The 26332-nt window shown below is 39.4% G+C and overlaps 1 protein-coding gene across 1 annotated transcript in view; it reads right to left on the bottom strand.

Annotated features, from left to right (window-relative positions):
- Positions 1–11429: 11429 nt before the first annotated feature.
- Positions 11430–26332, bottom strand: part of HTR2A (5-hydroxytryptamine receptor 2A) — a 55734-nt gene continuing 40831 nt past the window's right edge. The window contains exon 3 of the mRNA XM_065896065.1: positions 11430–12242. Coding sequence (XP_065752137.1) covers positions 11443–12242 — 800 coding nt within the window. The 3' untranslated portion in view covers positions 11430–11442. The remainder of the gene's footprint in view (positions 12243–26332) is intronic.

Below are 26332 nucleotides of genomic sequence, written 5' to 3'. Positions count from 1 at the left end.
CTCCGCGGCATGTGGGATCTTCCCGGACCAGGGCTCGAACCTGTGTCCCCTGCATTGACAGGCAGATTCTTAACCACTGTGCCACTAGGGAAGTCCTGCCTATGGTTTTTAACTCTGGAGGTTCCTTTGCCTACATTTTTGTCCCCCTTTCTGTGGGATATAGTCACGCAGTTCCTCCTAACAAGCAGTTACCTCTTTGCTCTTTAGCTAATAATGTTAATATTTGTCACGTGTTCTATAATTGGCCAAATCCTGTTCAAGGATCTACCTCTAATTCTCACAACTCCACAAGATATTATTGTCTCCGTTTAACAGATGAGGCTCAAAAAGTTTAAGTAAGTTTTTCATTTTAATATTTCCAGTAAATAGCAGAGGAAGAATTTGTTCTTTTTAAAAAAATATTTATTTCTTTATGGCTGTGTTGGGTCTTAGTTGTGGCATACGGGATCTTTCCTTGCTACGTGTGGGCTCTTCATTGTGGCACATGGGCTTCTCTCTAGTTGTGGCACTCCAGAGCCCGTGGGCTCTGTAATTGTGGCACAGGGGTTCAGTAGTTGTGGCATGCAGGCTTAGTTGCCCCGCAGCATGTGGGATATTAGTTCCCTGACTAAAGATTGAACCTGCGTCCCCTGCATTGGAAGACAGATTCTTAACCACTGGACCACCAGGAATGTCCTGCAGAGGCAGAATTTGAAGTAATGTCTATGTAACTCTTGAAAGCCCATGAAATTCCAAGCATGTTCCTAAATCTTTTAGCATGAGATTTAAAATACAACCTTCCCTTAATGGCCTTACCATGAACTTTAACTCATTGTGAAATTCACTAAGATAAAGTTCCCAAGCTCTGTTATGTAACTTCTTGTTTTTGTGAACCTAAGGAGTATGGAACAACTCAAACAATTCTTGCTGCACTGCAGGGGGAAGTATTTTATTAGATTATTTTTACTTATGTCCTATAGTTAATTCTCTCATTTCTTCTTAGAGTTTCGGTTTGTAGATAATTAAATCCATGCTCTTTTCTACTTACAGGTGTAAATTGAGCATCTTCCTGAGAGCTGCAGGTCCATGTATCATTCTGTGCCTTTCTTCTCCTAGGTATATCTTCATAACATTGGGGGATCAGGCGGTTGGAGGCCTATGTCGGTCCCATGACATAAATGTTTCTAATTCAAATACTAAATGATTTTCTTCTCTCTCAGCCTTGGCAGATTTTTCCTCCTGATTTGTCTAATTTTCTTTAGATTGTAACATGGCTATTTTAATCACAGTGCACTGTGATTGCTTGTTGAGGTCATCGAATCACGATTCCCAGGGCAAGTGTTGGAAAAGCGTCACCTGAGTTTGGTTTATTTCCTGTCCATTGTATTTCCCGGATTTCATATTTAAGCTTCTGTATTTTAAAGCAATGACTCTTTTGCAGATTGCGCTGTAAAAGAAAACTGGCTGGCTCACTTGTTGGTGACATTCTTTAAAGTGTGAATCTTCTGTTTTATAGATTAGGTAACAGATAGGAAACTGGAAATAGTTGTACCGGAAGGAAAATAACGTAAAGTAAGAAATGGGAGTGCTATTTGAAAGAGACAGCAACACTTACCAGAAGAATGAGTCAATAGATTCTCTCTTTTTTTGAGAAGGTGTTGACTAGACACAGTGCTGACCCTTCTTAGCCCCTTGTGTGAAAACTCTTTCTGTCCAGGGATCCAGCAGGGGGAACATTCTGCCCCGCTCACCACAGCTGGTTGGATTGCAGCAACTGGCCATAATCTGGTGAGAAGACTATTAGAGGGGCTCAGAACAAAATCTCTGCCCAAACTGAGAGAACCTGGACAGACCTGATTACCCTCTCTTAGAAATCTGAACAGGGGAGTATAGAAAAGATCAAGTAATGAGTGGCAGGTGTAGAAGATGAATGAGGTCGTGGTGGACCATGAGTGAGGATGTGAAAAGTAAGGAGAAAATGAAGGAAGCCGATGGGTAGGAGCAGAGGAGGAGAGAGGGGCACCGAGAGGAACGGGCCGGAGAGAGTAGCTGAATCCCATGGAGAAGTGGGGAACTTGGGCCTGCGTAACCTCAGGCAGCTGTAGGTTTGGTACAGAGCTGACTGTGTTTTTCTTTCTGGGCTTCTGTGGGGCCTCTTTGACATCAGTGCTTCCTGCTTGCTCACTCCTATGTGTATCCTGACAATAAACTCCATTTATTGATGGAGGAACTTGATGGAGTTTTTTCAACAAATCAGCAGGTCAACACTCATTTTAAATGGTACTTTGTACCCTCAGCCCAAATTTATTCTTTTATTTGTTAGTGCAAGAAATAGAAAGGATATATAGAAATTTACTTTTGAACATAATTCTACTGGATGAAGGGCATAGAGTTTACTCATTTTTCCCTTCATTTAAGAGGAACTTAATGTTAGTTATATTCTCTGGGCAAGAAAGTGAATCAAGAGAAAAGACAGCAATCAATCTATCATGACTGTATGTTATAAGATCAGGAATGCTCCTTTATAGAGAGAATGAATCATGTTGACGGTGAACTATATTTATGGGTTGAAATTGTGTTTATTCAGCAAAGTCTAATTTAACCTGTGTTGTAAGTTAGGGACTTGGAGAGAAACTGTACCTTCACAAGGTTAGAGTTTTGTTGAGCATATTCTTCAGTTTAACTGAGGCAAAGCAGACTCAGACATAATGCAGGCCTATGGTGATGTGCTCTTGCATTTCTGAATTAGGCAAGACATAGGGCAAGGAACAGAGAATATGAATGTTGATTTAAAACCCGGCTCTAAAACTTACTACGGGTGAGCTTGGGTACATCACTTAATCTCTACTGTCCTTATATACAAAATGGAGATGATAGTGGTATTAAGCATGTAGTATTGCTTTGTGAGAATTAAATAAAATGATGTATAAAAGGACCTAACACAAGAATTGGCATCCAATAAGGACTCAAATGCATAGTTGTGAAGGCAGTAGTTGTATGGGTTATAGTGTTGTATTAGTTGTCATTATTAGCGTAGTCCAGAGATTGGCTAACTATGGCCCATGGGATTTGTCTGGCCTGTTTCTATAAATACTGTCTTACTGGAAGACAGTGGCATCCTCTCATTTGCTTATTGTCTGTGACTGCTTTCAACCTACAACAGCAGAGTTGAACGGTTGTGATAGATCACATGGCCCACAAAACCTGAAATATATACTGTTTGGCTCTTTACTGAAAATGTTTCCTGACCTTTGGCGTAGTAGAAACAGGAAACAGTAAAAACTTAACAGTCATACAGATCTGCTCTTGAGTTCTGATTCTACCCCTTAGTTTGGTGAAATTGGGCAAGTTTCGCTCTGAGACTCAGTTTCCTCGTTGGTTACAATGAGACATAAATAGATGTTACTGTGATTACATATGGTTGTTGGAATGTATATAAATATTTACATCCGTATCTTCCTTTTACATTCCTTCTGCATTTCTCTCCTATAGTAAGGAAGGTAGGCTGATGGTTCTGGGTTTAATTTAATTGTTTCCCAAAAAAAGGTCAAAACATTGCTAATTTATGCTTTATGTACACATTATCATTTACCTATCAGTGGGTAGTTGTTCTTCATCTGAATTCTTAGAACCAAGTAGGATTGCTCAAAGCCATGAGCAACATTAGCTGTTACTAAATTTAAATTAAAAATATTCTTCTCCAAGGGGAAAATAATTTGTCTTTCAAAGTCATTAAAACAAATTTCTTAAGGAACATTAGATAAATGCACCCATAGCTTCAATATTTATTTATTATGCTTAATATAAATTGAGATAACTTGATATTTGCATCATGGTTATGATTAGAATCCCAAGGTTGACAAGACTTACTCCTTTTCAGTGGTCCTGATGGGTTACTGGACTTGGTCCGATCCATCTGGTGAACGGGTAGAGGAACAAATGTGGTCATAGCTTCCACTTTCTACTGCAGACAAGTGCAGGGATGAATTAATCATAGTTGAGTTCTCTGGTGATAATATTTAAAGGCTGACTATAGCGTGACATTTTCATGCAAATCACTCTTCTTTCTCTTCAGTCTTAAAAATGTTTAGTTTTCCTAAATTTGTCATACTCAAAATCACTCATGAATAACTACTTCCTATTTTCCTGCTAATTCAGAAAAAAACACACATCATATTTCGAAATTAAATACTTGTAGATATATCCCGTTTTTAGTGGTCAGAGAGGCATATTATTAAATGTGTGCATGCTGAGCAAATTAGTTTTGATTTTGTTATCATTGTTTTTTAATTTCTTTTTTCTTCTATTTAAAAAATTCTTCTTGGTTTACTTTTCTATGTTGACTTAATTCCCATCTTTTGGATATTCTTTTTTATATACCCCATTGTGAACCCTGGGTCTTAGGATGCAGAACTTGAGTAGTGGAGCCTGGAGATGGTGATATTGAACATTTTATCTAATTTTTAATTTTTTTCCCTTTAAAACTAATTTCCAAATGCTATGTTCTTAACACTTTTGCCAAAGGTGGTGGCATTGCCTCAGGGGACTTCTATCAGATGCAGTTTCTCAAGAGGCATCGTTGGGTAGGTGTGTCAAGTTATCAACATATTAATTAGGCTAATTTTTGACAAATGTAATGAGTTCAACAAAATCAACATGACTTTTATAAAGAAGACAGGATAATTCCTCATGAAACATCTTATTTCTATTCTTTAAAAAAAGACTTCTCACATCCCCAGACTTCCCACATTTAATAATGTCTTAAGTATAACATGCACCTAGTAGACCCTTGCTAATAAACCTGTTGAGAGAATAAGTGAATTTGTAATCCTGATCTCTCAACCTGATTTAAATATATATTTGGTGATATGACCAAATAAACCATATGGTCCATAAACCAATGGGCCCTTCTTAGACCCATTTTTCATATAAGAGGAGAAAAGTAGAGATTGGGTACCATGAGGGAGGTCTGAATCCCATAGCTGACTTGGATGCTACTAGGCCATTTTTGTATAGAACTCATACAAAAAACGGGGCTAAATAAACAGAACTCATACAAAGAATTGATCATTTGCCTGTTCAGACTATACAGGGCTTTTTTTAGGTCTTTTACAGCTCCGGTAGGAATGATATTGGCTGACCATAACCATCTTAGCAGAGCTGAAAAGAATTATCTGCAGCATGCTTCTGAGTCTGATTCTGTATGAAACGTGTATGCTGGTCAGAGAAATAAGTTTAGATGTGATTGCGTTTAACGTGAGTAAGTTTAGATGTGATTGTGTGATACGAACGTATGTTTATTTAAAAATTGTTACTAACCATAATAATACCACTTGCTATTAAGAAAGCATAATAATTTTTGAGACCATGATTAATTACCAACTGGATAAAACATTCATGCAAGATCTTGGCCAGGTGCTGTTGGCTCACCTTTGAATTTAGTTGTACCCATGGTGCAGAGTTCCAGGTCATCTCCTACTGCTGGTGGAATTGGGTCCTGTCTGCGGTAACCTTGGTACCACACCCTTAATTAGAATTTTACATCTTCTTTACTTCTGTCTGCTTCCTGGGATCACTTCCCACATAAAACAATCTGCTGTCAAATTCTTGTCTCAGCTCTGCACTTGGGGTCACCCCAACTAAGACAAGATCATTTGAATAATAACATATTATTACCTTTCAACATCTGAAATAAATGTAGGATAGGAAGTACAAATTGTACTGTTCTCTAGAAGCCAGAATAAACACCCCCTTTAAGAACTCATAATCTTAATTATAAATAAAAACTTAAATAACCTTGGCTCACTTTCAACAAAAATTTAGCTTTTGAAAAAGAGATTTTCTCTGCAGTGTTCATTCTAAATCTATTTGGGCTTTTAAATTTTAACTGCTCAAGGACTCAGATAGTGGGAACATTTGTTCTACAGCAAGCCTAGAGGCTGTTACAAAGAGTAACCCGAGATCAGCTCGGTGCTTTGGGACCGCCTAGAGGGGTGGGATAGGGAGGGTGGGAGGGAGGGAGACGCAAGAGGGAAGAGATATGGGAACATATGTATATGTATAACTGATTCACTTTGTTATAAGGCAGAAACTAACACACCATTGTAAAGCAATTATACTCCAATAAAGATGTAAAAAAAAAAAAAAAAAGAGTAACCCGATATCTTGGAGCAGCTAGAAACTACAAAAGGGAGGCTGACTTTGAGAAAAATGCCACAGCAGGAATCCTACCTGTTGATATCTGACTCTTGGTCTCATATCTTAGAAACTCCTTAAATCACTAACAACTTGATTTTTCTCATAAGATTCCCATATAAAATTAAAGCTGTCGTTTATTTGAAATTCATCTAAAGAATTTAAGAAAATGTGAGAATTGTGGGTTCCAGAATATTCCTTGCACATGAAGCTGTCTTCATGTGCAAGGTTCATCAAAGCTGTCTTGACTGGACGCCCTAGCACTCAAAGAAGCATAGACTTAGACCCTGAAATGATCATTGACTCTCAGTCCTTCATAATACTCTTGAGGGAAAACAGGTTTTGACTTGTCCAGTGTCAGACAGTAACAGCAGACCTAGGTTTCTTGCCTCAATCTTCTGCTCCAGTGGGATCCCATCAAATCCTGAGGCTCCAACTGGATGTGAAAACTTCCCATAATGTGTTGGCTCAGGTGGACATACTGGTGTTAAATATCAAAAAGGAAGAACAGAGCTAAGATTGACATGAATACTATTCAGGGAAAATAAGGAAGCTATTTGTTTTTGCAAACTGCCTGCAAAGATAATCAAAAATTAACAAAGAAGTTGTGTCTTACTGCATATTTACTGGGGCAAATATCCATTGAAAGAAAGCTTAGTAATATTATCGTCCTCAGTTTAGAATGAAATCTTTAAAGTCACAAATATTTCAAAATCATCGTTATTATTGTGGATTAAAATTCAGTGTTAAGTTATAAAACTTTATATAAATTATGAAGTGTCTGAAGGCACCTGTTTTTTTGCTGGTCATTTGAGCAATACCAGGAGGATGTTTCTTGCCCCCTGATTTCTTCTTTCTCACTTGTGTCTCTGGTGCCTAAAATTTTTGCCTTTTGTTCCTGCCTTTTGGTTTATCTTCATGGTGGACAGCTAAAGGGATCTCAGTGAGAGACAATGGATTACCAGCTTGAATTACTCATTAGTGATCTAGCAAAGAGGAGAAACCTGAGGGAATGGCACATAAAGTAAATAGGTTTTGATGTAAGCAGTAGAGAACCAATGAAGGGAACTCTATGGTGAGAACAAAGCAGAAACAAATAGCTGTAAAAAATGAGAAGCATTCAGAGAAAGGATAGAAGCCGTTGAATAATAATGTTGCTTATCCCACAGTTTTGTTTAGAATTTGCTCTGATGGTTAATAATGTATAGAGGCTTTTTTTCCTTTTTAATAACAACACATTTACAACATTTATACAGTGTTTTACAGATTATCAAGCACAGCCATAGCCATGATCTCATTTAAGCAACATTGTTAGCCAGGACAGGTACTAGTAGTTCCATTTTAGAGACAGTGAAATTGAGGCACAGGGTTATTCAATGAACTGTCCAAGTTCATGTAACCAGTGTACAGGGAAGCTAAGATGGGAACTTGCATCTTTTGGTTCTGAGCCCAGTGTTCTTTCTCCTGTACCGAACTGAGCAGGGGAAAGAGTTTATGCTTCAGAGTCAGGCTTGCACTTGTCACTTTTCTTGCCAGCTGTGTGACCTCAGGCATGTTACTAACTGCTCTGAATCTCAGTCTCTCCATCTATGAAAAAGAGTGAATAATAATACCTACCTTGTAGACTTGTGAGGATTCCATCAGGTAGAGTAAGCGAAGCAACCAGCTTAACGCCTGGCACATGATAGGTACTCAATACATGGAGCTGTAAACACCTGGAAAAGATACATACTGTCCCTATTTCCCTTTCCCTACATTTAGAGTAGGATGATGAATCAGAGCAACTTTCCTGTTTATTCAATGATATAGCGTCTCCTTGGTTTACTTGAATTCTTGAAGCTAGCTCCTGCAAAAGTGTGTGTGTGTGTGTAAATGTATCTGTGAATGTCTTCAGGTACACCTGTACACGTGTACCCACGGGTGGAACCAGACATAGTGATCAAACATGGAACATTTGTCTGCTACAGATAACTAGAAACGGGATCATTACTATAAATCTAACTCAACCAGGTGGGTCCTAGCTCTATGACCAAGCCCCAGAAGCACAGGCTTTGTACTCCCAGAACACCTGGATGGTACCTGGAGTTCCCAGCCTGATGAGATGGGAGGTTTCGGGCAACTTTCTTTTAGCGGACACAGCTATAGACTCAAAAAGTTGCATTTATTTTTGAGTATACTTTATTTACAATTATTCATTCTTTCGTGAAATCTTTTAAATAGCCTTGATTAAAACCATGACATAAAAATCTTCGCTGTATTTGTTACGTATGGCACAGAATAATTTAACGCTTTATAATATGTTTCATTGATGCACAAATGGAAGAAGCACCTTGTGCAAAATTAGTACAGTAACTTAGTTCAATTTGGCTATGGTAGCATTTTAAAAAGTGACCATGAGATGGTGCTGTGCCCAAGTCGATTGAGTATGCTTTAAACTGAAAGTTTTCCCTAATTATGGCACTTAATTCTACTCTTTAAACTTAGAAGAATCTACCATTCAACTTAAAGTAGAATAAGGTTGGTCGCTTTAACAATATTGACTAGGAGTGAGTCCTTTGATCACAGATCCATGAATAATTCAAGGACTGTTTCACTCCAGTGAGGGGTGTGTTAAAAAGCCTTAGTGGGACTTCCCTGGTGGTCCTGTGATTTGGACTCCGCGCTTTCACGGCCCAGGGCCCGGGGTTCAATCCCTGACTGGGGAATTAAGATCCTGCAATCTGCATGCCGTGGCCGAAGAAGAAAAAAAAGAAAAAAGAAAAAACAAAAGCCTTAGTAATCAGAACGTCCCCAGACTAAACAAAGGGCCCAAAGGTACCATTTTATTTAGGATCAATCAACTATGTAAAAGGAGCATTGTTTTCACCACCCTCATAGAACTGTGTTAAAAGTCTTCCCACAAAATTAGGTCAACATCCAGTTTATTTAAAGAGCTGACATTTCTGTTACAATCTGCTTTGACAGCAATGGAAGGTCATAGAAACATTAGAACATGAAATTCACATTTAAATTGACATGATACAAACATGCACACGTGTATATACTGTGTTTTCATTAATGACTTGCTTTTCCTCCATATAAATATATAAATACTGAATAAAGTGCATGGGAACATGTCTGTACAAGAATACAGATACATGTTTGTCTATATACACTTGAACAGATAATTATGGAGAGAAAAAACATAACACATTTGTCATATATATGTAGTCAAAAGACTTATCAGGCAGTATTTATGTTCATTCTCATCAAGATTGAGTATATGGCTGTAGAATCTGTAGTCTTTTCTCTAATATATAATGAGATGGGCAGAGTTACAAACTAAGGCAAAATACATTAGAGTAGAGACTTTTTAACATTTGTATCAGTTAGTATGGTATAATCGTGAAAATAGTTTAGTTCAAATGCAGCCTAGATACTAGCAGCTTATTATAAATTCTAGCTTTGAAAGAAACCCCTCTCAATGTACCTAAAAGGACATAATTAGGACAGACCTAATGCATTTCCAAATTACACAACAGAATCTCCCACATTTTTAGTTTCCAAATATATAGTTTTTTCTAATGGCATACAGCAAAAACTATTTCTCATTCAACAGAAATGCTTCAGTATTGTCATCACATATCTAACATCCATTCCAAGAAGAATGTGCAATGTAACCTAGAGTAATAGTATCAAGGTGAATTAACTGCTGTTAATCCCTGTCTCCTTAACAAACTTTTCTATGAAACATTATATTACTGCTTTTTGGGGGGTAGGATGTCCAGTGTCAGTGAGTAATAAATGAGTTTGTCTTCGGGAAAGTGGAATCATATTTTGCTCAAAACTATGGTAGTCATAGTTGGGGTCCAAGTTGAAGCTCATATTCCTAAATTAATTGCAGATTTTGACCTCAAGTGGTATTTTCCCCCTCCTTTGTTTGGTTGGTATTCCTTGGCAACCAGTCAGGAAACTTACTGAGAAAACTGCCCTTGGAGTTGAAATAAACTTGTTTCTGAGCCAGGTGAGAAGGAAATAAATCGAACTGATTCTCCAAATGTCTGTTAATTACTGTTTTGATAAGTGCCATTCAAATTAGGTCCTTTTCTTTAAAGGCAAAGATCTTGTTTGAATTATTTTTATATCCTTAGTACCTAGGAAATTTCTTCACAGATGGTGTACACTCAATCAATGGTTGTGAATCCAAAGCTGAACAGTTTTAGTAAATAATATAGATTGATCTGAAAGCATCGATTTATCTGATGGGTGCCAACAGGTGGGTCAGCTGCGTTTTACAGAGATGTCCTAAGACTCTACTGCTGTCAGTAGCCAAAAACCTGACTTTATTCCTCAATCCTGACACAGTTACATCAATACCGCTTACTGCTCAGAGGAGCGCAGGCATGATGCAGTCATTAAAGAGCAAGTTACCAAACGCTTCTGTGGTGCTCTTAGGAGAGGCAATTTCTAAAAATGTATCTGGTAATGTTTGATTATCCTTTTGATAGTTTACCTAATAGAGCAAACACTTAAACAAGACCACACTGGAAATTCAGAATAAAGCACAAGTAGTAGAAGAGAAAGCAGCAATAGTTATTAAATAACACTTAAAATCTTGTTCACTTCTGAGAAGAATTAATTTGAAATGCAGCAAATACCAGCGACTTTGTGAATATTGCAAAATGGCATCTATGAAAAAGCAGGATTGAAAAAGTTGTCAAGTATTTCTTTTAAGTATCTTAGCAATACAGATTTCATAACACTGTCTTTAGTGTCTTTTTGTTATTGTCATCCAAAACGTGTATTATGGTAAGTTTTAAAGAGAATTTTTTCTTTATGTAAGAGGCCATTATATTCATCCAATGTTTCACTATTTAGAGCTATTTTTGTTTACAGCGACAGGTAACCAACTCATGCCATCAATTAACAACATAGTAGCAAGTTTTTCACTTGCAAATAGAAGAAAATTTAGATTTATTTATGGCCTCATTGTAATTATACAATAAAAGCTAATCATTTTAAAGACATATAACTTACAATGTTAAAAATAATATCATAAAGCTCACAGCTGAAATGCTGTCAGAATATTTTTGAAGTGCACGTTTTGTGGCATTGAACCCTGCTTTTCACTGACATAATAAAATGAGGCATATAGATATTATTGTTGGTTCCATTAGACTGGCCTAATCTTTTCCAGTCTCCCTATTTTCTTTTCTTTTTCCTTTTTCCTCCCAGATAAGGGGAAAATTGCTCAGTGTGCCCTCCGCAGTTGCCATGGCAACCAGTCCATCACACACAGCTAACCTTTTCATTCACTGTGTTGATATTATCTGTAGGAGCATCTTCTGAATGTTGTTTTCCTAGAGCAACCATAGTGCAGTCGTTATCTGTCGTCTTGTCATCTTCCTTTGAATTCTTTCTTTGTCCCATTTGGAGTTGACTAGACTTGTAGGCCAAGGCCGGGATAGTGTTCACTAAAATTAACTGCAATGGTTTTTTATTTTCCTTGTACTGACACTGAATATACCTGGAAAAGGCCGACCTGTAGGTCTTATTGAACAGTGTGTACACTAGAGGGTTGACCGCTGAGGAGAGGTAACCGATCCAAACGAACACATTGAGCAGGGCTCCGATGACATCCTCGTTGCAGGACTCTTTGCAGATGACGGCCATTATGTTGGTGATGAAGAAGGGGCACCACATCACCACAAACAGAAAGAAGACGATGCCCAGCACCTTGCAAGCCTTCTGTTCGTTGCTGATGGACTGCATAGTCCTTCTGCCGTAGGAGCCTGGCTCCCTGTGGATGGACCGCTGGAAGAGCTTTTCTGAAGACAGGGAGCTCTGAGGCAGGAAGCTGAAAGAAGCTAATTTGGCCCGTGTTCCAAGATCACTCACACACAGAGTAGCTTCTTTCTGGAGCGACTTGATGGTTAGAAAGTAGGTGATCACCATGATGGTTAAGGGAATGAAAAAGGACACGAAAGAGCCAATCAGGACAAAGTTATCATCGGCGAGTAAGCAACTCCCTTCCTTAAAGACCTTCGAATCATCCTGGAGCCCAAAGACTGGTATTGGCATAGATATACCTGGAGTTGGACAGAAAATGAAACATGATTATTAAGGAATTTTAGTATATGAAGGCAGGAGCATCACCACATAATGGCTGTTCACAGGATTTTATATTAGCATTGTTCAAAACTTAACACAGGGACTTCCCTGGCAGTCCAGTGGTTAAGACTTTGCCTTCCAATGCAAGGGGTGCAGGTTTGATCCCTGGTCGGGGAGCTCACATCCCACATGCCTCGTGGCCAAAAAACCAAAACATAAAGCAGAAGCAGTATTGTAACAAATTCAGTGAAGACTTTCAAAATGGTCCACATCAAAAAAAAAAAAAAAAATCTAAAAAAACCCTTAACATATGCTTTCAAAGAGAATTAAAATTCCCTTGGACTTACTTATCTGTTTTATAAATATATATTACATAGTTCCTTATATTTACATTGCCCTATATAGACAATCCTTTACTTATAAAGAAATACAATAAATCTAAGTTTAATTTTTTTCATGCTATATTTTTCTGATTATAACATTATACTTATTAACTGAAGAAGAAACATAAAAGTTACCAAATGATGCCACCACCCAGAGATAATCATCATTAACAATTTGATGATGTTTATTTTAGGTACACACACACACACACACACACCATGCACGCACATTTAAAAACAAATTCAGATTCTATTTCATATACAGTTCTATAGCACTTTTTTTCCCCTTACGTATCATGAGCATGGCTTATACAAATAACTTCATAAAATCAAAAACAAAATATATTTTCTTTCTAGAAAATTTGGAAAATGCAAAGAAGTAACAAGTAAAGAATAATAACATGTATTCTTGCCAGTCAGGGGCAACCATAATTTACTTTTCGTGTAGTTTTATTCTTCCATTTCCATGCATATATATATATGTGCATGCAATATTTTATGTGTAGTTTTATATCTTCTTATTCCATTTAACATTAAATCATAAAATTGCACATATCTTAAAGTATTTTTGAAAAACATGTTTTCTAAAGTGAATTTAAATTAACTTTAACCAATTTTGATTCTTTTTTAAATATTTTTATTATGGAAAAATTGTAACATATACAAACAACACAAAACAAAACAAAACAAAATCCAGCACAATGAACCTATTGCCCAGCTTCAACAATGATCAACTCAAGGCCAATCTTGTTTCACCCATATCCCTACTTGCTGCAACCCTCCCATGTTATTTTGAAACAAATCCCAGACATCATATCATTTACTCTGTAAACATTTTAGTATATATATATATATATATATATATATATATATATATACACACATATATATACATATATATAAGCTATTCACTCTTAAAAATCCTAATACTATCACAATACCATTCCTACTCCTAAATAGAAATTTAATATTTCCTTAATATCATTAAATATAGAGTTGGTGTTCACATTTCCAATGTCCCATAAAAGTCATTATATATTTTTAATAATATTTTTATAAGTAGCGCATACCAAAGGGTGGATTACAAACAACTAAGCAGCCAGAGACTTTTCTTATTGACAAATACAAATTTGGGTACGTATTGAGAAATATATGGGAACGTGAGTCGTGGTCAGTTGCTTTGTCACTGCCATTTGGGGAACCTGTAAAGGTCTTAGGCTCAGGCAGAGGAGGGAGCAGGGGGAATGAAGGCAACAGTTGGCCTCTAATCATGCTAATTTCTCCCCCATGATGATAGGACCAGCTGGCCACAACCACCATTGTACAGTTCGGGGCAAGTGGGAATGTCTTCCTCTACTGGCCTGGGACTGGTCAGGCCAGGCAATCATGTGTTTTTCATAAAGGAAGAATCAGGATGATGGAGAAAGGAGAGGAAACATGAATCAAATACTCTTTATGACTTAGTTTAAGGTTGCTTCCTTTGTGAAGGGTAGATACCACAGGGGCACCCTGGGATAGGCAGCAAAAAGTGTCTTCCTAACTCTTGCCCATGTTTTCAGCTCCTTCAGAACTGTATAATAGGGAGTGTCCTGGTCCCTGCTTCTGACCACCCTTTAGAGTCTAGTAAGTTGTCACAATCCAGCCAGGAACACAGGTTCATTCCAGGGGTGGGAGCTACCGCGTGCTTGACTCTTGCTATCCGTGGAAAAACTTCCTTTGAGGATCTATAATCTAACTTCTGCATACTCAGAACAGAGCTCATCTCCATCCAACTATGGATCGGACTGTCCTAACCTCGCGTCACCTCACACTGGCCATCCTTGCAAGGAGGGTACATTAGCTTGAGTTAATGCAATGCTTAACACAAATCTCCCTCAGTGACATTCGCCACTATCTTCACAGACTGAGTTGTCAATATCTGTCACTTGTCTGTGCAGGGCCATCCCAGGATTCGTGGAAGGTGGAGGCAAATGACGTCAGAGCCGTTCTTAAGGGCACTCAGTGTGGTTGATGACTCTTCATTTCCTTCATTCCTCTCTGTCCCTGGCCTGTTTCTGGGAACATTGTGTGGGCCAAGAAGAGACGGAAGAAATGTGGCTCCAAGCGGGACATCCTTTGAGATTCTGGATACGCATCAGTTTTGCTTATCCTTCAAAAAACTCTTGATTGTAAAAGTTAAGACATGGTTTCCAAGAAGAGTGTTTTGTTGTTCTAATGTTTGAACATATTATCTGTGAAAGGTGTTGCCTGTACTAATCTACAGGATCTTTGCTAGTGTAGTTATTCACTAATTAGAACGGATGCAACCAGCATGCCTCCATGGATGTGGCGAGGATAAAATGAATCAAATATGCAGAACACCTAGGACAGTGCTTAGTGCAGAGTAGATGTTCTACCAATGGTAGGTAAACATGAGAGTAGCTTTCTTTGCAGGATTATTCAGATTAAATACACGAACTTGATTTTTCTCTAATTTTGTTCTATTTTGCTTGGCTTGTGTATGCTGGACTATAACGTATAATAGATCTTAAATCAAACGAAGTTAAAAAGACTTTTGGCTATTGTCGCTATAGTTAATAAATAATGATGTAATTATTATCTTCTGCCAGGGTGGCAAAGGGTCTCGATCCATTTTAGTTTTGTACAGCTAGAACTGTAGATTGCTTTTCTGAAGTGATGAATTATAGCCATTATGATTAGTCATGATATACAGAAACAAAATATCAACTGTCCAAGAAAAAAGTATATGATTTTGTTATTCAACTCTTGGGTGTGCATTTTCCTGATTAATACAAAGGAAGTCACCACCTTGAGAGCCTTTTGCCCTACTTGTTTGTGACCTGGTAATTTATATAAGTGGCAATTCTCAATTACCAGAAGATAGGATTACCTAAAACACCAAATTTCATTCATTTGGAATTCAGATATGTACCGTGCCCTTGTTTGAGGAGAAGACATACTTTCTCTCTCTCTCTCTTTCACACACACACACCCCTCCAGAATGGCCCAACTTCTGTGGTCAGGGAGGGAAAGGGATGATGGAGCCATTTCACTGAAGTACAGATTCCTCCATTAGCTCCCTGGGATGAAGAGCCATTTTAAAGCAGCTGGGGCAAGAGGACACAGATAGGTCATCTACTAGGGAGACCTTGGTTTGGAGGGGCAGAATCAAACTGATTAGGTCTTTCAATGGCCCATCCTCTTTATATGTAACAAAAATATCTTGAATGCTCTCAAATACCATTCTTTTCAGTGTCTTACTCATAGTAGATGGTAAGCAAGGGTTTAGGGAAAGAATACCTAGACAGTTAAAGCAATACTCTATAAAAGAGGGGGAGGGATTTATGGCAAAGAACATTTAGATAGACTTTGTGGGTACAATAAACAATTCGAAAACGAGCTCCTACCAAGAGAGACGAAGACACTCCCTGATAGCCAAGATTGTGGTCACAGCCATCTCCAGTGCATTAATTTTCTGATTGCTTTGTTTGATAATAGCTGCTTTTGGAGACCTGAGATCTCCTCTCACTTGAAATTTCTGCGTATAAAGCGTTTTCCTTTATGAACAAACAGACAGTAGCTTGAGCTACGTGACTCTGCATTTTGTTCAACATATTTTTCTGAGGAGTGGAAAACAGCAATCAAAATTCAGTATGAGTATTGGATACTCCTTGCTCATTTTTATTTTTTTTTATTCAGACTAAGACAATGAAATAATAGGAAACATTGACACCCAGGAACATGAAGGCTCTGGCTGGTGTCTTTCTTTTAGGGTAGGCCTGCCTAGTCTTTGTGTATAAAGTTTGCACTTCTGGTTAACATGTTACCACAGTCAGGATAAATGGCTCTAACCCTGTAGCACTGGCTGTGAAAAGCAAGCTTTATTCTTAATCCTAGATTTTTACACTTTAATATTTGGGGACTGAAGGTATTTCTGAGACAGTGTTTCCTTGGGAAATAAGAAGGTTGATTTACTAGGGAGAGATCCTCTGATAGGGAACCAGTGGGAATCCCCAGGTCCTCAGGTCAGGTAGGAGGTGGAGAGGAAAGAAACAAATACCTCAGGACTCCCGTGAAAAAGACCAAATTTTGGTTCATAGGTTTAATTTCCCCTGAAACTACTACTTTCCCTTTGCATTTTAACACATGCTGAAATTTTTCAACGTATAAGTATGGATTTACTAGCAGTTTGACAGAAAGTGAATACTAAAGGCTCGTCATCATACCACAGGGAGAGAGAGATTGAATATATAGGCCAACTGGGGCTGGGACTCACCATCCATCTAATACAGAGTTAGTTCTGAGTTAGCTCAAGAGTTGCTGAATTCCTTATAATTGATGGTCTGCTGACAGGGCAGGTGTACATAGCAGTGAAAGCGAGACATACATCTCAGTTACCCAAGAAATTGTATATTTCTTCTTAGATTAATTCTGAATATCTCTGACAATAAATCGTAACTTTTCAAAGTACTTTTACTTGTATTCATTTACTCTGAATTGATTTTTTTTTTTTACAAAATTGTAAAAATACTAACCACATTGCCCTATAGGCAGATAAACATTTCATTATATAGAAAAACTGAGGCTTAGCAAGCTTAAGTAATTTATTTAGAATCACACAGCAACTTAGGGGGAAAAATCAAGACTCAGTCTTAGGTTTCTCAGTTCTTATGGCTGATTATTTTTATCTGCTTATTTGTTTCTTTAATGGTAGTTATAAACGTCTATGATTATATCAGAGGTCCTTAACATCGGTTTTAGGAAGAGAGTGATAGCCCTAAAATCTGCAAAATTTGCATTATGTACACTGTTTTGGAGAAGATAGAGCCTTCATCAGATTATCAGAAAAGCTTCTGCTCCCAAGGCTGTTAATAACTACTGAATTATATCAACACCCTAACTATAGAACATACACATACTCACACACACACACACACACACACACACACACACACACCCCAATGATTCTCTACACCTTGATAATTTCTTTTTCATTCTTTCATCTCAAAGGCGAAATTTCCTCCAGTGAGACATTATTTTTGAGGCCAGACAGGTATTTTAAAACTGAAATCCTTAAAACCAACACCTGTTTTTTTTTCTTTTTTCAATACAGCAGTTATTCTCAACTATGGCTGCATATTAGATTTACCTGGGGAGCTTTTGAAAATTACTTTGCCTGGGCTCCATTCCCAGAAGTTCTGACATTAGTACCTTAAACAATACTAATATTCAGGTCCCACAGGGACATTATTATCAACACAAAAGAACACCCAGCTGATCCTAATCTACAACCAGTGTCGAGAACCTAAGAGGTATAGGATTAAAAGTGTAGTAAAAATGTGTTGATTTTAAAATAAAACCAAATCAAGTAAAGTTTTACAATTCTGCCCTTTGCCTTCATTAAACACATCTATGAATTTTCCAAGGGGCTCAGGCTAACTTCCCACAGCAAACAGCAAAGGAACCTGGGGAATTGATGGAGAGGAAAAGAAACCTGCCCTTTATCCCTCCCCCTTCCTGGGCAGGAGTTGTCCGGGGGTGGGGGGGGGGGAAGTGTTGAGTGAGGTTATTATGTTAAGCCCCAAGTCCTTGTTTCAATTCTTTGACTGTTATGACTGAATCTCCAAAAAGCTTTTAAAGTTTGTGTTCTACCCTAGTCCATACATGATACTTGGAAGAAATGCTCAAAGTCTCCTTGCGGTACAAGCAGTCGTGCACTCACTGCCCAGGAGCTGGTGGCCTTGGTTCCCGGTCCTTGCTTCCTAGAAAGGCGATTTCTTGCTCTTCTGATCCTCGCTCCTTTCCCATTGTGTTTCATAGCCCAGAAATTGTGCTTTTTTAAAATTTAATTTTTATTTTATATTGGAGTATAGTTGATTTACAATGTTGTGTTAGTTTCAGGTGTATAGCTGAAGTGCTTTAGTTATACATATACATATATCCATTCCTTTCAGATGCTTTTCTCATGTAGGTTATTACAGAATGTTGAGGAGAGGTCCCTGTGCTATACAGCAGGTCCTTGTTGATTACCTATTTTATATATAGTAGTGTGTATATGTTAATCCCAATCTCCTGATTTATTCTTCCCCGTCCCCCCCTGGAAGTTGGGCTTTTAATGCGACGATCTTGCTCTGAAAGATAAAGAAATTGAATTCTGACTTGTCAAACATGGATTGTCAGCTGTCACTGGGACACCTGAAAGTCCATCCACATCTCTCATCCCAGGCAGATTGGCGTCCACCCACCACCTTCTTCCCCTGACAGTATGTCATGAAACCCAAACAGAATCTGAATGATACAACGGAATTTGAAAAAATTATCAGAGCCTCATTTTGTTGTTGGAATCCCAATAAAGCTACTTTACAAATTCTTCCATTCAACTTGTCATCTGTAATAAGTGGATATCATCTTATCCACCAACAGAAAAGTGTTCTTTTCTAGACTGCATATTTAGCAACGTGCTCATGAGCAAAGGTTTATTTGCCAGAAAAATTCATCTCTGACCCACATGATGGAACCTCACCTTTAACGAACTACATCCTTCCATTTGTTTAAAAGGGGGTAGATTTTGGAGTGATTCCTTCTGAAAGCTTGGAGAATGAAACTCACATGTGACACCTCATTTCAGAGACTCTGATCTAGAAGGTGTGTGTAGAAATGGTTACAGCGTCTGAAAAGTGAGCTTGTAGCAGGTGCCCTCATAATCCAGGCCTATGGGGAGTCCGTTATTCCCCCATCCTCTCTCATCCACGGCTTCACAAAGCACCACATTTACCACATTACGTTATGAAGAACTACAGTGTCCCTAATGCTCGAGCCATTACCAACGACGGAGCCCACCCTACCCTACAAGGTCTCTGTGATCTGGTCTTAATGTCATTATTCAACCTTCTCGGTTTTGACATAGCCATGTGGTGTGCTCTCTCTATGTTATATCTTGAACTATTCAGGAGGGTATTACACGTAGCTCGACTTTCCAGCTAATCACATAGTGTGGTCTGGGTAGCTCCCGAGATCCCTCTGCCCCGTGTCTTCCCCCAGTGGTGTGCTTGGTATACTGCAGTGTCCCGCTGCTAGAGTGAAGGGTCCCATTTTGCGTACCTATAGTACCTCGGTGGGTCAACTATTAATCCAAACTTGAGTTGTAGAGGCACAGAGATGCACAGCAGGGGAAACTCCTGAGGGCATGGGCATCGGAAAGAAGCCCATCATAGGAGAGAGACACAGAGAATAGCTTGGGATGCAGGTCAGAGAGGAATGTGGTGTCCGTGGCATGTTGAGTTGTTCCTAAAAGACTTGAGCACCATGGGGGAGGAAAGATGCACTGTACATAGTATCTGGGAGGTATGGACTCACTTTTTCATTTTGCCCTGGACCAGTTCTGATGCCACCCATTCCCCTGAAATGCTCTACCAGCCCATGGGGGGGCTCCAGAATTTCTCTGTAGCAAGGACCTAGGGGTGGCAGCTGGCTGGGTGTGGGGAGCCAGGCAACCTGTCTTGTGGCTACATTTGTTTTTAATTTGACTGTTTGATTATTTGGGGGTGGTCTGGAGGCTGTAGATGGAGATCATGTTCCCAGACCATATTCTACGTTTCTTTTGAGACATATCTCATGACATCCTTCTTTCAAGACATCCCTTGTATGAAGCGTTCCCCCAATTATTTCTCTCTGTAATAAGAACTCCTTTTTTCTTACTCTCTAGTCCTTCATCGCCTCCATAAATAATTTACACTGAGCTAACTCACACTTCTAATGCCTTAGAATTTTTCTCTAGAAATGTCATTTCAACCATGCGATGATAATCTCATTAATGGCAGGGATATCATTTCTTTTACTTATGGCAGGTCCCTCCAGCAGCATGCGGCTCTGTTCATACTTGGAGCTTAGTAAATGCTTGTGGGATTAGTGAGCAAATGAATGAGAAGAAGAGAAAAGATAAGGAATTATAAAGGTAAAGTATAATCAATTTTATAGACGCAACTTGCATTTCTGGATTATCTCAGAATATTTTCCTTAATTTTTGCCCAAAAACCAAATGAGTAAATGAGGTTACCAATTAGCCACATAGGGCAGAAAGAGGGAAAACTGATATTTATGTGACACTTAACGTGTATACCTTGTGAGAGAACTATGTATAGGATTAACCAGCATGTGTGCTGACTACCTTAACAGCTAAAATCACAAGGGAAAAGATGGCTGTGAAATGTAGCACCTGAGAGAGAATCAGGAGACCTGGGTTTACTCCTGACCGTCCTAACTCATAGATCTAGAGCTGTTGTTTTTCTCAAAGCTCTCTTTCAAGTAAATTAAATAGGTATGTATTAGGAAACTAGAGCACGATACAGTGGGGAAAGCACAGACTAGGGCATCACAGGACACAGGCTTGCACCATCACTAGCTGAGTGACCTTGGGCTGCTGAATTTTAAAGCCTCCCTCTGGAAGGTGGAGATAATAAAAAGAGGCCTTCCCTAATTTACCTACAGGGCTTCGGTGAGAAAACAGTGAGGTGATGTGTCAATTATTTTGTAAACTCTTAAGTTCAAAGTGATTATTATTAACTTGGCACTATGCTTGATTCTGTGGGTACCACAGAAGACCTTTGAGAACCTTCGTGAAGTCTAAGATCTTGTAGGGAAAATGAAATAGACACAGGTGATTTAGAAAGACAGCAGTGCAGGATAGAATGAGATCAAGAGGCAAAACAGGTGACGGGGATAAACACTCCTACACGATGTCAGAATGTGGTGATCATTGTGGGTTAGTGTCTCCAGGAAAGAGTTGTGTAGGGGACAGGATGGCTAAGCTGGGTCTTGTGGGTGAAGAGACTCTGGACAGGGGTCAGGTCCAAAGGCAGGGAGACAGGTATACGATCGCTGTCCATCGGGGCCCGAAGTGCACTTGGCCTTGCCGGGGCTGAGTTGAGCTGGGTTTGGCAGGCAACTGAACTCAGGAGCGAGCGCACATGCTCTTCGGAGGCATCGAGCAGGTCCCCTGTCTGTGACAGCAATCTGTTTTAGTCATTCATCCAGTGACCAAATATTAATCGAACATACAGTGAACTAGGTACTTTAGGAATTGAGAGGAAGAAGCTGCTTGAGTCTATAATCACTACAGTTCAAGATTTTCGGCTGTCATTCACGAACTCATCAATCCAAGTCAAGACTAGGAGGAAGAACATACGAGGTGGAAACAGAAAATCTAGGTTTAGCACTGGCATCAAATTGTTAAAATGCAATCAAGGTAAATCTGTATCTACCCTGGATATTTTTTTTTAAGGCAGCTATAATGCAGGATAGCGGTTCTCAAACATTTTGGTCTCAAGACTCTTTTACACATTGAAAAATTATTGGGGACTCCCAAGCGTTTTTGTTTCTGTGGGTTACATCTATAAATACTTGCTGTATTAGAAATGAAAGCTGTGAACACTGAAGATAAGTTATCAATCCATTTTAAAATAAAATGAATAAACCCATCATATATTAACATAAATAATATTTTTTATGAAAAATACTTATGTTTTCCAGAACAAAACAGTGAGAAGAGTGGCACTGTTTTGCAGTTTTGAAAATCTCTTTAATGTTTGGCTTAATAGAAGACAGCTGGATTCTCACATACGCTTCTGCCTCAGTCTGTTATATTGCATGTCAGGTATCCTCTGGAAAATTCCCCTGCACCCTCATAAAAGGATGAAACAGAAGAGGGCAAATGACACTTTATATTTTCCCAGCTTTACTGAGATATATTTGACATATACCATTGTGTATGTTTAAGGTGTACAGTGTGACGATTTGATACACATATATTTTGTGAAATGTTTACCACAATAAGGTTAGTTAACACATCCTTTACCTTACATAATTACCATTTTGTTGTTTTTACAGTGAGAACATTAAAGCTCTACGCTCATAGAAACATTCAAGTATACAGTAAGTATTGTTAACTATAGTCACCACGCTGTACCTTAGAGTCCAGGACTTATTCGTCTTAGAACCAAAAGTTTGCACCCTCATTTCCCCCAACCCTGGGGTTCCTAACCATCATTTTACTCTGTTTGTATAGATTCCACATATAAGTGAAATCATACAGTATTTGTTCTTCTCTGTCTGATTTATTCACTTAGCATAGTGCCTTCAAGGTCCATCCGCGTTGTCACAAAAGGCAGGACACAAATATATATACACCATATTTTCTTTATCCATTCATCAGTGGACACTCAGGTGTTTCCATATCTTGGCTATTGTGAATAATGCTGTGAAGAACATGGGGGTGTAGATAGCTCTTTGAGATAGTGATCTCCTTTACTTTGGATATTATTATTACTATTATTATTATTAAAATAGTATTGACCTCCTTGGCTTCCCGAAAACATCCCAGAGATCCCTGGAACCCACATTGCAAGCCACTGACGTATAGAAGAAAAAGCCACCAGCTTCGAATCAGAAAACTCAAGTTTGGATCCCCTATGACCTTAAGCAAGCCACCTAATGTGTCTGAGCTTTTTCTCCCATAAAATGGGGGATTTGGGCTATCCCTGGTGGCGCAGTGGTTGAGAGTCCGCCTGCCGATGCAGGGGACACGGGTTCGTGCCCCGGTCCGGGAAGATCCCACATGCCGCGGAGTGGCTGGGCCCATGAGCCATGGCCGCTGAGCCTGCGCGTCCGGAGCCTGTGCTCCGCAGCGGGAGGCCACAACAGTGAGAGGGCCGCGTACCAAAAAAAAAAAAAGGAGGATTTAATAGTATCCCCATTAAAGGATTCTCATGAGGACTATAAATGAGAATTGCTCTACTGTTTATAGTAAATACAGAATTGTCTAGCAGACAGAAATAATAGAGAAGAATGTTCGACAGCCTTTCTTAGTGTGCAGACCAGCTTGCTGTCATCCTTGCAGCTTAGCTTAAAATCTGTCTTGCTTGCCTCTTTGCACAGAGGTCTGAGAAGAGGGAACCAGTTCACTAGTCGCTACAAGGGCCATGTAGAGCAAGACCATCTCCCAGACTGGCTGAGAACAGACTCCTCTGCTCTGACATTTTCCACAACTGACTAAGTAGCAAGTGGTGAAAACTTAACGACCTCTTCTGCAGATGGTGACAATTAAGTCAACTGCCACGAGTACTGAGTAATGGGTGTGCAATGTGATATGACTTCAGAAAGTACATGTTAGGATTCACAGAGCAAGGATATAAAAGAGTTTTCTCCTGTGCACTTCCTCTGCGGGAACAAGGGCGGCCTGATGACATCTGGGGCTTCTTTCACAGGTGCTGGGATTCGTGGAAATCAGCACGAATGGCTTTCTCCCAAGGCAACCCCAGTGAAAGGTTCTCAGAGATGGATCCACCACTGCTTGCTTTAGCAGTCATGGATTTTGGTTTCAAGCAATAGAAGCTGATTGGGCTGATTTAGCAGAAAATGAGTTTAATAAAATGATACTGAGTAGTTCAAAGAATTCTTGAGAGGGCTGGGCTCCAGGCTAAAACTTCAGGAGTAAAATTGCGTTGCCGACCTGGTCTGATGAGGAAACTTCTGCTGTTTTCTTTGTCCACTGAGCATCAGAGCCTCCTGCCTCGTCAATGTCACTTCTTTACTAGGGAATCAATTATGCAGCCGCTGGGAACCTGATGGCCCAGCTACCTCCATGCTGGCAAAGACATCATATTTGTTCACTTTGCCCTTTTCCACATCACAGTTTTGCCAGGAACCACAGTTTTGCCATGGCCTTTGGGGAACCTAGACCATGAGCCAATGTCCTAGCTACCAGGAAGACTGGGAATTTGAGTTCTGCCTCTCGGGAATTTCTCCAAAGATAGAAAGGCTAGTTGAAAGAGACAGGCAGCTATGACTATGGTGGGTACCCATTTCACTGGACCTAGGTATGGCCGATTTGCAGCTGTTTTAATTGGGCTGGGTGTGGGGAGATGCCTCGTCCAAAGATGGCAAGGCTGGAATTTCTAGCCTTTCCCTCTTCTCCTCTTTTCCCTATGATTGTTCTCTTTCTCCGTCATCCCTGCAGTCGGCATATGTTCAAGTATCCAATACTTAAAAGTCAGTCAGTCTGGAAATTACATACCAGTAGCTGTGAACCTGAATGCATACGGGACTAATGTAGTCGTATAGCCGGGTTATGGGTTGGGGTATAAGATGACAGGAGAGTGGTGCTTGGAAAACTGAACAGGACAATTGGGTTCAATTAAGAAAAAACACATTGTGCAAGTCAAACCAAACAGATCTCTGGGCCAGACCGATTTTTCATTTTTCAATTAGCTTGGCATAGGTTTGGAGCTTTAAAAAGTGTTTTGGGTGGATTCTTCCATATTCACATCTCTTATAGGCTTCTCATCTTGGCCTCGTTCTCGGGGTCACTGTCCCTGTCCTGATAAACCGACACTGTTTCTACCATAAGGCTCACGCACATTTTAATTTTTGTTCCTAAGTCCTTTGATCAAGCAGCGTCTTTCTCAGCGTGGGTTGCAGATGCACTCCCCTGGGACTCAGATCAGTGCTGCTGCCACACAGGTGGATAAGCTCTTGTTCCGACAGGAACAAGGGGGAGGAGGGGGACACAGAAAGTCCCTAACTAGTGACTCCCGTTTTTAACCTGAGCTGGTCTTCTGTATGGCCCTCCTGTCTTAGCCCCTCTCTCTTGGAGCTGGTAGGATACTAGAAGCTTCTTAACAGCGTCCCACTCTTATCCCCCATCCATCTGGTTGGCTCAGACCTCCAAACTTCCCATCCAGTTTAAGGGAGTCTGAGATGAAGAGCTTTGTGTTTTGATTCTCCTAGACTGTGTTTTCAGCAAGTGCTACTAAAAGTACCACTCTGTGAGATTTCATTTACTCTAACTTCTACAAGGTTATTCCTACCCTGAAATTTTACGGATGTTGGGGGAGATAAAATTTTTGTAACAACTGTTGGTGGGAATGTAAATTGCTACAGCCACTATGGAGAACAGTATGGAGGTTCCATAAAAAACTAAAAATAGAGCTACCATACGACCCAGCAATCCCACTACTGGGCATATACCCTGAGAAAACCATAATTCAAAAAGAGTCATTTACCACAATGTTCATTGCAGCACTATTTACCATAGCCAGGACATGGAAGCAACCTAAGTGTCCATCGACAGATGAATGGATAAAGAAGATGTGGCACATATATACAATGGAATATTACTTAGCCATAAAAAGAAATGAAGTTGAGTTATTTGTAGTGAGGTGGATGGACCTAATGTCTGTCATACAGAGTGAAGTAAGTCAGAAAGAGAAAAACAAATACCGTATGCTAACACATATATATGGAATCTAAAAAAAAAAAATGGTTCTGATGAACCTGGGGGCAGGATAGGAATAAAGACACAGACACAGAGAATGGACTTGAGGACATGGGGAGGGGGAAGGGTAACCTGGGATGAAGTGAGAAAGTAGCATTGACATGTATACACTACCAAATGTAAAATAGATAGCTAGTGGGAAGCAGCTGCATAGCACAGGGAGATCAGCTTGGTGCTTTGTGACCACCTAGAGGGGTGGGAGAGGGAGGGTGGGAGGGAGACACAAGAGGGAGGGGATATGGGGATATAGCTATAGGTATAGCTGATTCACTTTGTTGTACAGCAGAAACTAACACAGCATTGTAAAGCAATTATACTCCAATAAAGGTGTTAAAAAATTTTTTTTGCAACATTC

Source organism: Phocoena phocoena, chromosome 18 (genome assembly GCF_963924675.1).
Source record: "Phocoena phocoena chromosome 18, mPhoPho1.1, whole genome shotgun sequence".
Lineage (NCBI taxonomy): Eukaryota > Metazoa > Chordata > Mammalia > Artiodactyla > Phocoenidae > Phocoena > Phocoena phocoena.
Note: the sequence above shows the minus strand (reverse complement) of the source record. Positions and strands in the feature narration are given on the sequence as shown.